At 30.3% G+C, this 16,664-nt stretch overlaps 1 protein-coding gene across 1 annotated transcript in view; it reads right to left on the bottom strand.

The window, feature by feature from the left end:
- Nucleotides 1-15,944, bottom strand: part of Pka-C3 (Protein kinase, cAMP-dependent, catalytic subunit 3) — a 48,727-nt gene extending 32,783 nt beyond the window's left edge. Inside the window, exons 1-2 of the mRNA XM_065505076.1 lie at nucleotides 15,441-15,944; nucleotides 507-1,021 (exon numbers count right to left, since the gene is read on the bottom strand). Of these exons, the coding sequence (XP_065361148.1) occupies nucleotides 507-981 (475 nt within the window). The 5' untranslated portion in view covers nucleotides 982-1,021; nucleotides 15,441-15,944. The remainder of the gene's footprint in view (nucleotides 1-506; nucleotides 1,022-15,440) is intronic.
- Nucleotides 15,945-16,664: the final 720 nt, after the last annotated feature.

The raw sequence follows: 16,664 nt of genomic DNA, 5'->3' as shown, positions 1-16,664 counted from the left end.
TCTGCATAAATTTTCATATTACCTTGTTCTAGATAAACTTTTTGTATCTTTAAATGCACATACTACAAATTAATTCATAAACATATAAATGGTTTTGCGTAAATATTTACATTACTGAGCAAATTATATTCACACCTAAAGACCAACAGTCTGGAGATAATCAGCCAATTCGAAGAAAGAAAACACCAAAAACCAAATACAAAACACATGAATCATAGACTAGGGAACTCACACCAAATTCACAATAATATTTACGAAAACATCTGATAAATAATCGTTAAACATGTTTTTGTCCAACGCTCGAATTTTAATAGAATTTCGAAGAAAAACGTTTCTTTGTAAATCGCAATAATTTTAAGGAAAAAACAACATTAAAATGGATAATTAAAATGCCAAATGACCATTTGGAGATCACATTTAATCATGTTTTAAATATATATCTGTGACCTAGACATTGTCTAAAGGAAATTTGCATAATTTGTATTTTATTGTTAAAATTTACTTACCAACTGTTTTAATTATTTGATAATCGTCTAAACTATATTTTCTAACACCTTTGGCTGTTTCTACACTACTGTTATCCTCTGAAGTATCATCTTCCTCATCATCTGTTTCATTGCCATCATCATCCTCATCGTCATCATCTTCTTCCTCCTCATCATCATCTTCCTCATCGTCATCATCATCCTCATCTATATCTTCATAGGTGTTCTCCGTATTACTTTTTGTATGTTTTGTGTGCTGTTCCTCGTCAGTCTCTTCACTGCAGTCTGATTCGACCGGATCTGACGATTCACTGGAACCCACACTACTGCTGTTGGTGCCATTGCGACTTGTGTAGCTACTGGACAAACCACATGGACGATTGTTGTGTGTACTACCCAATTTGATAGTCAACGATGCATCGTTGGATGCCTTTGTGTTCGAGCTTGTTGTTGGTGCCATTTTTGATTGTAGGCGGGAGCAGGTAGCAGCTGACATTGAGTTTTAATTATTGGTCGCCAATATTATGGTTGAATTTCTAAAATGAAAGAATTTTATTACATAATTAAGAAAATTACGATATTAGTGTACGAAAATTAGAAAAAATTTGAATTAGTGTATCACGATTAGAGATGCCAAACAGGGAATCCCGTGGTTTTCCGCCGGGATTTTTTAATTTTAAATCACGGGATTTTCCAAATCCAGTTTTTAAATAAATGAATAGGGGAAATTGTATGCATTTTTCATATAATTTGACATTCTACATGCACGAATATCGCAAAGTGACGTTGAGCAAACTTGTTAAGCTCATCGCCTGCGACAACATAGTTAATAGAGGGGCTCTGGAAAATCAATTCTCTACCTTTTTTTGTAAGTTATCTATCAAAACTCAATTTAAATCCTCTTCAAACGAAATTGATTTTATCTCAGATGAAATATTTCAATTGCTCAAAGGCTAAAAGGTATTAGTAATAAATGTAAAAACCCAAATAACTATAACGAGACCAAATTATAATGTATATTTGCAACTTGCAAAAGAAATAGATCATTTCATTTCTGACGGTAGAAGAGGAAAATACTTGCAGATTTGTTCGTTCCAGAATGGCAGATGAAACCATAGATGCAATAGTATTCTTAAGAAGATATTTAAAATAAACACTATTTTTATACCCTTCACCTTCGTGAGAAGGTATAAGTTTGAAATTTCCACAATATAATTTTCCGACCCTATAAAATACATATGTATATTATGGAACGTTATAAATAGTGGAGTCGATTAAGCCATGTCCGTCTGTCTGTCTGTTGAAATCAATTTTCTGAAGACCCCAAATATCTTCGGGATCCAAATCTTTAATAATTCTTTCAGACATGCTTTCGAGAAGTTTCCTGTTTAAAATCAGCAAAATCGGTCCACAAATGGCTGAAATATGAAGAAAAAACCAGGACAACCTCGATTTTCGACTTATTTTTGACCTATATCTGGATTACTAAGTCATTAATATAGACAATATTGATATATAATGATAGATATTTCAAAGACCTTTGAAAGAAATTTTTTAAATCGGTTTTTTTTTCACCAAAAAAATTTTAAAAACAAAAAAATAGTTTTTAAAGTTAAAAAAAAAATATTAAATATTACTAAAAATATTTAAAATTTGTATTTTGAAGTATAATTTGGTGAAGGGTATATAAGATTCGGCACAGCCGAATATAGCTCTCTTACTTGTTTCTTCTAACCACAACCATTGAAAAGTCGTTGCAGAACTTCAAAATAAACATACGGTTCGAGATTATTCCTTTGACAACTGTCATTTGTTGCATATGTATCTGTAATAACACTAGTTTACAAGGTTTTTGCTCATGAATTGAAAAATATGAGGATTTGTGTATTTAGGTCTTCTAACTTCGGAAAAAATATTAAAAAAAAAATCCTGGACGTCAAACTTTTGAGATATTTATTAAAACCGAAACATATAAAAATGTACATTAAATTAGGAGAAAAAATTAAAAGTGAAGTGTTTTAGTCTTCTTTTTATAATTATTTTCATTTGTCTCCCTCACGACACTCCAACAGTAGTCTCCTAGCATATTCTGATACCAAATAACTTTATAATTCCTCTCGAAAAACTTCAAATCTTGATGGAAACGCTCTCTATGTTCGTCAGTCATGTGTCCGAGGTTTTCCGGGAAAAAATCCACATGAGAATGTAAAAAGTGAATTTTGAGGGACATATTTACACCCATCAGTTCAAAATTATATAATAAATTCGCAACAATATCTCTATAATTTTGACTTTTCTTATTCCCCAAAAAGAATTCCATGCTGCTTTTTCAACATCGGTTAATAGACACTCAAATTTGGTATCACCCAAAATTTTTCTTATTTGAGGACCCACAAATATCCCTTATTTTAATTTAGCCGCAGAAAGACTCGAGAACACGCTGCATAAATATTGAAATTCTGTTTTTTTCATATCTAAAGCTTTTACGAAATTTTTCATTAAACCTAATTTAATGTGGAGTGGCGGCAAAACAATTTTTTATGGGTCAACCAAACTGACATTTTTAATGTTCATTTTACCTGGAATATATTCACTACAATTTGTGCAAATCGAATTGAACTGATTTGACACGGGGAATCCAAAATAATGTACATAAATAAACATTTTGCAGTGTTTGTGTTATAGGAAAACCTCGATTTAATTGAATAATTTTTCCGCAAATATAACAAAATTGGTCTGTGTTTATTTTACACTTTCTAGAAGACATTTTAAAATAGTTTTTATTTTAGAGTTTTGTATTTAATAGCGATTTATTATCTACAAAAAAAGATGTACTTTTAAACAGTATTTATTTTTTTAACGTTATATTTTTGGAATTTGTCAAAAAAAAAAAATACAACTCTGAAAGTATCTAGTAGCTTCGCCAGAGTGTTGAGTACCCAAAAACGATGTAAATTCCTAATTACCACAATTCGGTAATTAGTAGTATTCAGGGCAGGTGAAAAATAAAAACCCATATATCTCAAAATTTTGACGTATAAGTGGGAAACAACAAATTGTCAATTAGCTAGAGTCCCTAGCTCTTCTCAAGAATATAAGTTTCATTCAATGTGGATTCAATTACGAAAATTATCTATTCAATAATTTTTGTATTTAAAGTTCAACCAATAACGAAAATTGTATATTCAATTATCAAAATTATCAAATTCAAAACTCAAAATTCAATAGAAAATATCAGAAAATTTTGTTTTTGAGCACATGAATACTTGATTCAATTATGAAATAATTGAAACCAGTTCAATATGTGACAAATATTTGAATTAAAACGGTTAAAAGAAATAGTTTTTTCTGTGTACATTTGAATTATTTTCAATAAGATAACGATATATTAACAATCAATATTATATTACCCACTGTTGTAAATTTTCTCTCATAATGAAGAGAAATTCATGAAAAACAGATCAATTCTTGAGCCCATAAATTCTAACCACTTTTACAAAATAAGTCAGGCTTTGGTTGGTCCACTAGTTTTTTTTTTTATTTCGGTATGGAATCAAAGATCACGCGATATTTGTCTCAAAATGTAATTTATCTGAATTCAATGAGCTAGAAGACTAACTTCTAGAATAAAAAATTCTAACCAACTTTAACAAATCGGACGTGGGTTGTTTGGTTGATCCACTAGCCGTCTTTTATTTCACGATAGAACACTAAATTTGTTGCACAGTGTAATTTGTCTTAATTCAATCAGCATTTCAATTAAAAAATGTGCTGTCATTTCTATGTATAACAATACCATTCATACATATTAATAATTAAAATTTTTTTTAATACTTTGACCCATTGAAATCTCTCAGTCAAGCATGTTAAATACATAAAATATGATTGGCTTCTTATCCATTGTATTATAAATCTCATTCAGTGTCAATTGAGTTCTCTATGAATCCATCTAGTGCTTGGAAGAGTTTTTATGCGTTTTTATGCCATCCTAGATATGAACATCACCCACATACCTACACATATGAGTGAATAACAAATACAATAATTGTTAGTTTTAACTCATGACGATGTCCAACATCAGATATTGGAACAATTCATAAACTCACAATGGTTTTTTTGCAGTTTTGTTTTACTATATGCACATACATATGTATGTTGTAAGTAGTACCCAGCAGTTTTAGGAGACAGTCCCGAACTAGTGATTTTACCCATCATTTAGGATGACAACTAGTTAAATAACTAGCTAAGTGACTAATTATTTTAACACGTGCATGTTCTAAGCACTTGAACCTTTTTGATTGCAATGATACTGTCTGATAGCTAGTCCAAAGTAGTCAACGAATTGGATTCACATACTGGTTACTAAGCGTCAGTTAACTTACTAGCTATATAAGTAGTTATTTTAACATGTACGGGTGCTAATTGACCTTGATTAGGTAGCTAAAAAGACATATCACAGACAGTCCAATAATCGATTTCTTGTAAACAAACCTTCCTCCTACAACTCTCCAATAGATTACTTCTGGTGCATAAAATAACTAATTTCTAAAGTGCAGTACAAAATAAACGTTTAAAGTGACTTCACTATAGGCTACTAAGAGACATTAAAGTGACTATTGACTTCACGCTATGTCACATGGGATATCAGTATACTTAAGCAAAAGTAAACTGTATGAGAATTATATCAACACAATTTGCATAAACTCACAAAACGTTTAAAGTGACTTCACTATAGGTTACTAAGAGACACTAAAGTTACTATTGACTTCACGCAAGATTACCTGAGATGTATAATGTAACCAATTGTCGTCTCTCTGCACTACAAAAAGCACATACGTGTCATATGACCCAACATATATAAATTGGAGGCAGCCACGTGATAGGACATTAGTGACAATTACTGTCTATAAGGGATACATTGACTACTTGCTTAACTGCAGGGTAAGTATAAAAATAGGTGTGTATGTACAGATTATTCGTATTCCTCTATTGTATGAAATTGTAAACTTATAAACATTATTTAGTTACAAACTGGGTCGGTCTCCTGCTGTAGGTTAAGTAAGTACTTTGGAAATATAAAAAAAAAGGTTTGAAATTGATTAGTTTTGTTCAAAATTAATTGGAAATTCACTTGTACGTTCACAAGTGGCTGAAAACAAAAGAGCTTTTCTAAACGAGATTACAGCCAATTAAGGCCACATTCTTTACATTAATGTTTTACTTAGTTTTTTTTTTTTTGTTCTTTCTCTTAACGATATTTGAATTAATGTTTAATAATTATAAATTGTAAATACAGATTTACTTGCTTTTGTTGTATTTGCAAATATTGTGCAAACATTAAAGGAATGGATTGCTTTTTAATTTCTTAAATCATATTATACCCTACACCTGTTGCAAATAATTAATAATAGTTTATTTAGTGAGGGCATGATTTTGTGCAAAAGGCTTTTTGGAGGGAATTTTTTTTATATTTGAATTCAATTTAAGAGTGTGGTTTCCGATTAAATGATAGTTATTTGGGCTGAATTCATATCTATGACAACATTTATGGGAGTTACCCCTATTAGCAAAATGTCTGGTTATATGATAACTTAAAGTTATACTGTCTGTTAAAATAATGTTTGTATGAAAATTGTCTGGTAAGTTAACATATATATAACCAGACATTGTGATATTGGGGGTTAAAGAGATTTTCGGGTTTTGGCCTCTACCACAATCTATAAAATGGCGAATGGAGGGACTGCTCAAGGTGGTGCACTATCCCCTTGTGGAAACTTGCAATAAATTCCAAACTTGTGAAATTTGAGTTTAGGAGCATTGCGTATGCAATTGATGTTTCAGTGGCTCTCCGAAATAGTGGTGAATCCCATACTGAGATATGGTGCACTCGTTTGGTGGGGCGTTCTTTTAAAATATTACAAACTTTTCGACATATGATTACAGGTTCAATATATACCACGCCATCAAAGGCTCTTTTCGCCTTGATGAATTGGCTGCCTGCTGATCTTATGGCAAAGGCTTCGATGCATGTCAAAAAGAGGAATATGGACATGTCACGGTGTTTAATAGTCTGGAGAAAAATCCCGAACAAAATTGAGAGAATTTTCTTTGTCGATAACAACTGGACAGAATGATATGCGTCATTTCCATAACGATAGTTTATTTGAAGTGTTCACTGATGGCTCAAAGGATAAATGCCTTCGTTCGTGAGACTGAGTGGATTGGTTAAGAACTCAATACGGTTAAAGGAGGAACTGATTTATTAGTAATCTTAACCTGAAATATTTCTTTCCAAATATCATAACGGGACCGATTATGATGTACTCAAGAGTTTCACTACTGCTTGGACAGACCTAATCTTGTATGTAAAAGCTATGTTAAGTTTTGCACCGATCTCCACAATATGTATATGATATGGGAGTATTTCTACTTTATATTTAAAGAAGTGGACACTTAAAATCGGTACGCACTGTAGTAATCATAACAACGCCTCCTGCTATCAAAATGGAAAAAGATCTACATACATTTTTAACAACAAATCTAGCGTTATTCTGCAATGAATTGCAAGTCATTATGTTTATGAACAAATTGCCCAAATCTTCGTCCTATCGAGATATATTGGGCAATTGTTAAACGTAAATTAAAAAAAAAAGAACGCAGGTACAGTAAAAAACCTGATTTTGATGAGAACAAAGTGGAATAAATATGCTGGAATAACGGTAGAAGTGAGAAGAAAAGTTGTGCAGCTATTAATGGGAGTCATAAGTAGAAAATCCAGAAAATTTATTTGCAATAAAGACAGATATACCTACAGTTATATTTTTTAAAACTTAATGAAGTACCTTTAATTTCATGTATAAAATGTTAACAAACGTTAACATTTAAAAGTTATGCTAGCTTTAATCCGTACCGATTTTAAGTGGCAAATTCTTTATAAGTATTTTACTGATGGCCTTCGATTTGGATACAATTTGTTGAGTATGTGAAGTAGCGCTCAGTGTGTCCTATTGTAAAAAAAAGTTGTACTAAATTTTAATCTTCTAAACTATTGGCCCGATTGTAGAGAAGGGCATGGGCTTTAACCTCCTCAATTTGTGACTACCCTGTTAGAATACGAAGTGAGATACAGGGTATCAAAGTCGACCAACTCTGGTTAGGAAAACTTTGTATAGCTTGTAACTGTACAGCTTGTAACAAATATGGAGAGATTACAATAAAGCAAACTTTGTGATCAAACATGTGAGAAGGAAAGAAATAGCTATCTATTTGAATAGGTTGTATCTTATATTTTACAAGATATTTAAGTTTAAATTTTGAAATTGTCTTTATACTACTATGTATCTTATTTCCAATAAATTCCAAAATAACATGCAAATAGTTCTCAAAGATTTTTTAAAAATTTTGTAATATTTTTACATATTTGATAAGAACTGGCTTCAAAAATGACTAACAACTCATTTTTAAATCAATATATACATGTACCCTACTTCAGGCAATGTTCGAAAATAGTGAAAAGTTTTTTTGCTTAATTATTCCCTACACCACCAAGTGGATAAAATATTATGCGTTTGTGCTGATCTTTGTAACGCCCAAATATTTTGGTCTAACACCCACCTTACCGATTGAATCACTTTCGCATATAAGGTTCACTTCTGAAAACGACTTTATCGTGCATTAAACAAGTATTATCTTTATAACAATATTTATATAAGGACTATAGTCTGTAGTGTATCGATCCATACAGAATTTTGAAGTGTTGCTTCTGTGTATATGAAACTTATTTGTGACATTTTTAAGAAATTAGTATGACTGAAATTTATTTTCGGCAATGGGCGTTGTATAGGGACTACGATAAATCTTATAGAGTGGTTTCTGTTTACTTCATTTTACGAATTTTATCTCTATATCGACATTTATAAGAGATTTATGGGAGTTACAATGATTTTTGTAAATGGACTTAAAAGAGTGTTACAAGAGCTAAGTGATATCATGGACCGACTATTACCAATTTTCATAGATACAAAATAAACTTATTTGCCCAGGAGAGAGTTACGTTTACACTCCAGCTTCCGCAGCGCATATGACCTTACAGAAGACATGGCTTTTGTATGGCAAGTGCCCGCTTGGAAGAATGTGTTGATGTTGTTTTGTTCTTTTCTGGTTACCTCGTCTAAAATCCATCGTTTATTTCTATACAATACTGCATCCAAAAAGCTTATTTTTTCTCATGTTTTTCTACAAGAATCCCAATTTTTTTAATTGTATATTTGAATATATTCACTGGTCCATGGAATTAGTTTAGTTTTAAAAGTCAATCATTTCTTCTCTCACAAAAAGTATTTATTTCTTGTCTTTAGACTTTGTGCAATGAATCATTATAACGTATAATTAATATTATATATCATAACCTGTATATGGCTGAGTTAATTACTACTAATACTCGAAATATAATATACTAGAATTAAAAGCAAACAGAGATTACGTTTGTTTCCAAATTGAACTTTTGTACATATAACACTTTCAATTATTACAAGTATTTAAGTACGACTATAATTACAACTGCATTATAAACAAATTATTATATCCATATTATTATAAATCTTTATTCACTTTGTAATTAAAAACAAACTCCTCTAGAGATTATATTATACAATTTTTATTTTACAAATTTTCCAAAAATAAAACTTTAACCCCATTTGTATTCTTCGATCAATGATCAGGTGCTGAAGATCATTGATCGAAGAATACAAATTTTTGCTCATCTGAACGTAAAAGAATAAAATTGTAGATGAAAACATTTTATTAATAGATGCTAGTAACGTCAGAAAGTGTTTTTTGTGCTTTTTTTTTGAGGTGCTACAACAGATGAGAAGGAGGAGATTGTGGAGACTATGACGAAGATATAGAAACGATTTTACTAAAACAATATAATTTATAGCAACAATATTACAAAATAGTCGACTCAATAAACTAAAAATTATTGCGTGTGTTTTCGCCGTATGACTCAACAAACAAATTAAAATAAATAAAATAACAAATAATAAATAGTAACAACAAAATGAAAAGAAAAGTATATCGCATGAATTCATCCCACTGTATTCAAATAAAATGAATATATATCTATTTTATGGACACAAATAATCACATATGTACAGTGTGATGAAAAAGTATTCATACTAGATCATGTTAGAAAAATACTCTTTCAAAATTATTAAAAACAAGTAAGAAAGTATGGCTTTGCCCTGAGCAAATGAGCAAAACATTTTTTTTTAATTTCTGTAAGTTATTTTCGTGACTGATTTTCGAAATTCAGACTTATATGGGGCCTATGACTAATTATGGACCGATCGCCATGAAATTAGTTCGTGAGATTTATGTCTATATAAAGCTTATTTCTGTTGAATTTTGGTTGGATACCAGATTTATGCTCCATAAAGTGATTTACGGATGCGGGCCTTATATGGGAGCTAATTATGGACCGATCATCATAAAATTTGGTAAATATAAAACTTATTTGGAGCGAAATTTGTGTTGATTCCTATATAAATTAAAGATAAAGTCCAATTCGGGAGGACATTTGTATGGCGGCTAAGTGAAATACCCTACACCACCTCCCCACTATGGTGGTGTAGGGTATAATTAAAAAAAATACATTCTTAAAAGTGACTCGACTTTCTTTAGACTGGTTTTCCGACTCCCAATATATCATATATAGTCTTAGAAATTTGATAGTGAATATTATAGAGATTTTCATCCAAAAATTAACTTTTGTCCAAGGTTGGTTTATTAAAACTTAAGAAAATTAATTACTTTTTGGTTGAATTGCTATGCTTTGTCTATTTTGTATTTAAGTACAGAATATTCAGTTTAAAATATAAATAGAAATTATTCGGTTAATCAATTAATTTAAAATTAACCGATTAAATCTTAACCCCGATTAATTATTTGCTCGATTATCCGATTGAACCAAATACCCTACTAGTTAGGCAATGTAGGAATTCTCTATCAAAGCTAGGTCATTTATCTGACATTACTTAGGTTTGGGTACCTGCGCACAGGGACCACTACGGTAATGAACAGGCAGAAGAACTAGCCAGAATGGAATCTGTGTTAGATATCTCCAATGCGGACTCAGTAGCAATTCCACTGCGGACTATTAAAGGTATATAATAGATGGCGTAATTTAGACACATGTAGGGTAGACAACTATACATTGACCAACCTTAGTGAGGTAGCCGGGTCTAAACTCAATGACCTACTGAGATATCTCACAGCATGACTTTTTGTGCACATTTTAGTTACATTGCGATGTAAACGACATTACATCAGACGAGTGATGTGGTCTTATCAAAACGGGGTCTCTTCGACTGTACTTGATTGTTCGCACGTAGTGAACTACCACGTAAACCAACCAACCACCAAGCCTTGCGAAAAACAAACATTTTCAAAAAATTTACTGTAATTGTTTGATAATTTGAGGAAAAAACTTCAAAATATTAAAAATCTTTAAATTTCGGTTTCATTTGTATAACACCGTATAATTTTCCGCCAAAAAGTATTACCAAAATTATTTATAGGCTATAAAATATCCAAATCTAGTGACTCTAGATGTATTATAGTAATTGATTTTCTTTAGTTTTAATAAAACTAGACTTGGAAAAAACTCTCTCGCTGTTTGTAGATGTTAGTGAAATCGAAAGTAAGACATGGTAAAGAATATCCAATATCTCAGTTATCTGAAAGAGCTTAATCAGAAGAATGTCTATAGTACTCTGTATAAAAATTTTAATTATGACCCTCTTGACGCAAATGAAAGCTATGTTAGTATGTATGTAGATCTTTATAGAACTTACCCCAAAAAGAAATAAATAAAATCTTCAAGTGTACTTATATGTATTTGTTAAGATATAGTATCTGTGTAATGCCATATGATAAATTCACTTTTCGTGCTGGAACAATCAGTAGATTTTCCGCTAGTGAGATTATTATTTTGTTATTTTGTAGTTTTTGTTTTTTTGTTATAAATACATTAACAAAATGCTTTCCGTACAATAAAATCAATTCAACAAAAGACTACAAAATTGATTTAACAAATTTAGATAAAATTAAAAAAAAAAACAACAACAAAAAAGAGCCTGTTCGTTTGTTTGTTCATTTATCCATTCATTCACCAAAACCGATCAAATTTATTGCAAAGTACAGAATTGAAAATAAACATTAAAATACTTAAAACGTTTTCACGGTGCACCGAGAATTAATCCTCCATTCTCTATTAAGTGAATTTATTATTTAATTGTCTGTGTATAGCAAAACAAAAAAAAAGCAAATGTATGCCAAAGTTGATTTAGTATTGCAACGTATTGGATAATAATGGTAATAAGAACAATAAACAGATTTATACGGTAATTGACCAAAACGGTAAGAACTCCAACAAAAAAAATGGAAAAAAACAAGTTAGAGAGCTAGAGACGACTGTGTCGATTCTTATATACCCTTCCCTTAGTAGAAAAAAAATATTTTTTTAGTATGTGAGATATAGCCAAAACTATTTTCAGAAAATCGAGGGATGTAGTCGTCATAATTATGTAATATATATCTATATATATTTATTTTGTGTGAAAAGTCGGTTAAGCTTATTGTTTTGCTTATAAACTAACAATTTCTAAATGTTTTCTTATTTAAAAATATGGAAAATGCCCCATTGTCTAGAAATCGAGTCATAGATTTTTTAAATATTATTATTCATTGGATATACATACATTCTCTAAGTACAAAGCTCAATTTTGGGTATATCTCTAATAATAGATATATCCACAATTTGTTTTAAAAAGAATCAAGGTAGTCGTCATGATTCTTAAGAATATATCTGATTTAGTGCGAACACCAAATATTTATCACACAAATTAACTTTTGGAAGCTCTCAGATAACTTATCAAACACAAATCTGTAAAATCGGTTATTGTCAATTTCTAAGACGTCACAAGGTTGAGTAAATTAAATTCATGTTTTTTTCACCAGTAGCTACAAAAAGGTACTTCAGCGTGTAAACTTCGTTGGCGTGAATTAGTTTAGTTAACAGCCCGAAAGTTACACGAGTTTTAGAAGAGATGAACGATTTTTAAAAGCATATTTTGGAGAAATCATATCGAATTTTCACAAGGTTAGTGCTTTTTAAAAAAATTTGAGACCTGAGGTGATCAACTTTGAGGGGACACGTACCTGTACCCATTCCGCCTACGAAGCTGAACTACTTTAAATCAGCTCCTCGTTACGATATATTCAATAGTTCTCGAGATACCGAATTATTTCCAAACAAATTCTAAACCACTATGCAGTGTCTGCTAATAAAAACTGGTTTAACAAATGTTGAAATTTTTTTTTTTGGAATTTTCTAGTGGTCGTTAATATTTTTACATTTCAATCATTCCTACTGGCCCCTCTGTCAATACTATTTGATAGAAAAAAAACTAAAGTCACTCATTAAACCAGTCTATTTTATACAGTCTTGTGGATGTGCCTCGTGAAAAACTGTATTGCTAAAAAAAATTCAAGCTAATTCTTTCACTTTTGAAGCGATCGTTTTCTGTTCTTAGAGCGGGCACATCAGTCATATGTGTACTAAACGAAGCATAATTATTAACTACATCAGATTAACTATAATCAGTTAGAGCAAGTGATCAAAAAACTAAAAAATATTTAAATCACAAAAAATTAGTTCCTTATATTGTAACTTTCTAACGATTGGTGATTGAGTAATAATGCATATATTGCTCCTCTGAACAGTTCGTTTATAAAAAAACTCATGTTCCTTTTTTTTTGTATTTTTCAAATTTAGGAATTGAATTAAACTATAACTAATAAAGCAATTATGTTACAAGTATTTTTATTGACACAAAGTTATTTGTCTATGTGTCGATTTTGCAAAATCAAACTTTTTTTCAAAATGCGCCCTTTTTTTAAATTTTTTATTTTTTTTGGCAAAATTTTTTTTTGACTTTTTTTTAAATGGGACCTTTTTTTTTTGCTATAAGGAAAGCTTAGGTCTATTTCTTTAAGATGGTTCTGGTCGCTTGTAGGATGCGAGTGGGATATACATATATAAAAAATAATGTTTTGTAACTCAAGATATAAAATTTTTGTGTTAAAACATTTATTTTGAATCCCACTAAGCGAACAAAAATATCTTAAAGGAATGTACCTAAGCTTTCTTTTGAGCAAAAAGACCCATATTGGAAAAAAATTTCGTTTTTTCAAAAAAAATTCAAAAATTGTATTTCTTGAGTTACAAAATATTTATTTTGATAAATATCTCACTCGCATCGCACTAAGCGACCAAATAGGTCTTTAAGTAAAATATCTAAGCTTTATTTTAAGAAAAAATGGCTCATTTTGAAAAAAGTGAAAAAGTTTTTGATTTCGGAAAAAAATATTAAAAATTTTTTAATTTTTGTTCGAAAGATTGAAGATAGAGCTATCTATTACTATTTGAGACACATTTATCTATGAACAATAGGTAATAAGTTACATGGATAAGAAAAATACCCTTTTTGGCCAAAATGTCAAATTTTGAACCCCTCTCTCTAACTCAGAGAGTTCTCGACCGATCTTGTTGAAAAATTTTGTTTGAGTTACTATCCAATAGAACTAACCTTGGATTTCAAAAGTTGGTTCACTTGACATGAAATACCCAAAATATATATAAGAAGTCAATGATCAACGATTTTTTTTATTTTATTCCATACTCTTGTTGATATTGTAACAAATGATTAACCAAAATAAATGCACCTCCAATAAATTATGTATGTGGGGTGTAACAATTAGTAAATGAGTGAGTGCAGACTTGGGCAAAATATTGAATAAACATACGTCCAAACACATCAAGTGTATGAACAAAATTAGAGTCTATTTGTAAACGTATCGAATGTTTAAACGTCTTCCGATTTCCAACTATCGGTTCAATTATAGCGGTATTAGATTTAAAACTATAAGGTAAGATTTTTATTGTTTAAACAACAAATTATAAAGGCTATATAATGAAAGATTCACATAAATATATAACGTATTTCCCATATTTATAATTTATATATCCCTCACCAAGAGTAGTTTCTATAGTATATATAAAATTTCAGAATGATTTCAGATGTTTAGTACAAAATTTTTTGATTTTTAATCATACTCAATTTTATTTATTCAAAATCTTCAAACTCTCTTTTATTTCCCATTTGTATTTTTGAACACTTCAATTAAGAAAGTTTTCAATCGGCTAATCTTAAAAGAACAGTAAGTAAAGAAGATATCGCTTTACTATTTGTCATATCGGAAGAAAATACCTTCTTAATTCGTTATATCCGATTTTCGTTATACATATCGGTATTCGTTATACTACGATCTGTAAATGCCTGAGATATGATAAAAAACCGTCCTAAATTTATATCACTGTTAATAAGAATTTTAAAAGGAGAATTTTTTTGTAAGGGACTTTAGTTTTTGAAAATTAATATACATATGTAAGTATTTGTAAAAAATAATAAAATTGTATGTAAACATATATTAAACCTTAAAATATTCGAATAACCGATTAAAGTACATATTAAAAGATATAGCGCTAAAGATCACATCACACAGAATCACACAGATAAGAAGTCTGAAACAATGAGTGTAACAAACAAACAATTATGTTTGATCGTTTGTAGTTTGTTGCCACTCGTAACAGTTTTGCTGAGTTTTTTTTTTTGTACAAATGATCTAGAATTTCCGGTTTGTTGCAAAACATTCACTTTGAAAGAATTACAACAAAAAGAAAAAAAAAACTGAAAATCTGATAACAAAAACAATAAAAACAAACAATTTAAGATCAACGTTTTATATTTAGTCTAATTCTGTGTAACTTTTGTTGTTGTTTTCAATTCTTTTAGCTTGCGATCACTTCTATTACGTATTTTATTGTTAAATTACTTATGGTTGTTGTTGTGGTTGCTGCAACTCCAGCTTCAGCTTGCAGTTTAGCCAACTTTCATTTAGTATTAAAAAGTCGTAGTTGTGTGCTTTTTATGCAACTTTTCTGCTAATTGAGTGTTTATTTTTTTGTTTGCTTTTTATTTTTAACTTTTTTTTTAATTTCAAAGTAACAACTTTTTTAGAAATTCACACAAAAACTTTAAATTGAAATAATTGTGGTCTCCTCAGTAGTATTAATTTAAAGTACAGCACAAACACAACATACACTTTCACGTTTGTCACGACGTTACAACCGCATCCAACAATAAACAATTGCTAAATGATCGTTTTGCTTTTGCCACCAACTTAATTATAACGAAAATTTTCAAGTTTTTCTTTAGCAATTTTCACAAATATGTTTTGATTTTTCAACCGATTTGTATGAACCAAACGATTCCACGTTCTAAATGAAACTGAAACGCAAAAATATGAAAAAGTGCGGCCACAACGTACGTATGCCGACGACTGGCTGGCCAAAAAAATAAAATATACAGAAATAATTGTTTGTTGGATGCTGCTGCCTTGCCTGTTAGCTTGATTTTATAATTTGTTGTTTTTATTTTTCTCTATTGCTCGTGTTGTTTCTGTTAGTTGGCTGTTGTTGGTTTAAGGTGGCAAGCAGGCAGACAGTCGGACAAACAGTTGTTGCCGCCAATATTCCCCCAGTTTGTCTATGAAAAACTGTTTGAGAGATGATGATGTGAGAAAATACAGAATGTTTACAACTACTCGTCGTTTCACGCTTGGCTGCCAGATACTATTTTCGTCAACACCACAATTTACAAAACATAATCCCCAAATTAAAATAAATATTCATTTGAGACATGGTAACCGACAAAGAACTGGTTCCTCCATTGGTTCCTCGGTAGTTAGAACCGGTTCTAGTTCTAAAGTTTTATATGAAATCGAGCTGTCACTTTAACATGGCGTTGTTCCAGGAGCACTTAATTTAAATAAATATAAATTTTTATTAATTTGAATATTAATTGCATATCACACAATTGGATTAAAATTAGATAATTGAATTGGAGTTGAAACAACTTTCGTACAGGGTATTACATACCTATATACATATATGGTATCATATACCATATGAAAGGTTATTATGATCTCTTTAATATTAATAGCCAAAATGTAATATTTTCATTCAAAAGTTCATTCATAATGCAAATTCAATGTCAT

The sequence above is a fragment of the Calliphora vicina genome, chromosome 3 (genome assembly GCF_958450345.1).
Source record: "Calliphora vicina chromosome 3, idCalVici1.1, whole genome shotgun sequence".
NCBI classification, from domain to species: domain Eukaryota; kingdom Metazoa; phylum Arthropoda; class Insecta; order Diptera; family Calliphoridae; genus Calliphora; species Calliphora vicina.
Note: the sequence above shows the minus strand (reverse complement) of the source record. Positions and strands in the feature narration are given on the sequence as shown.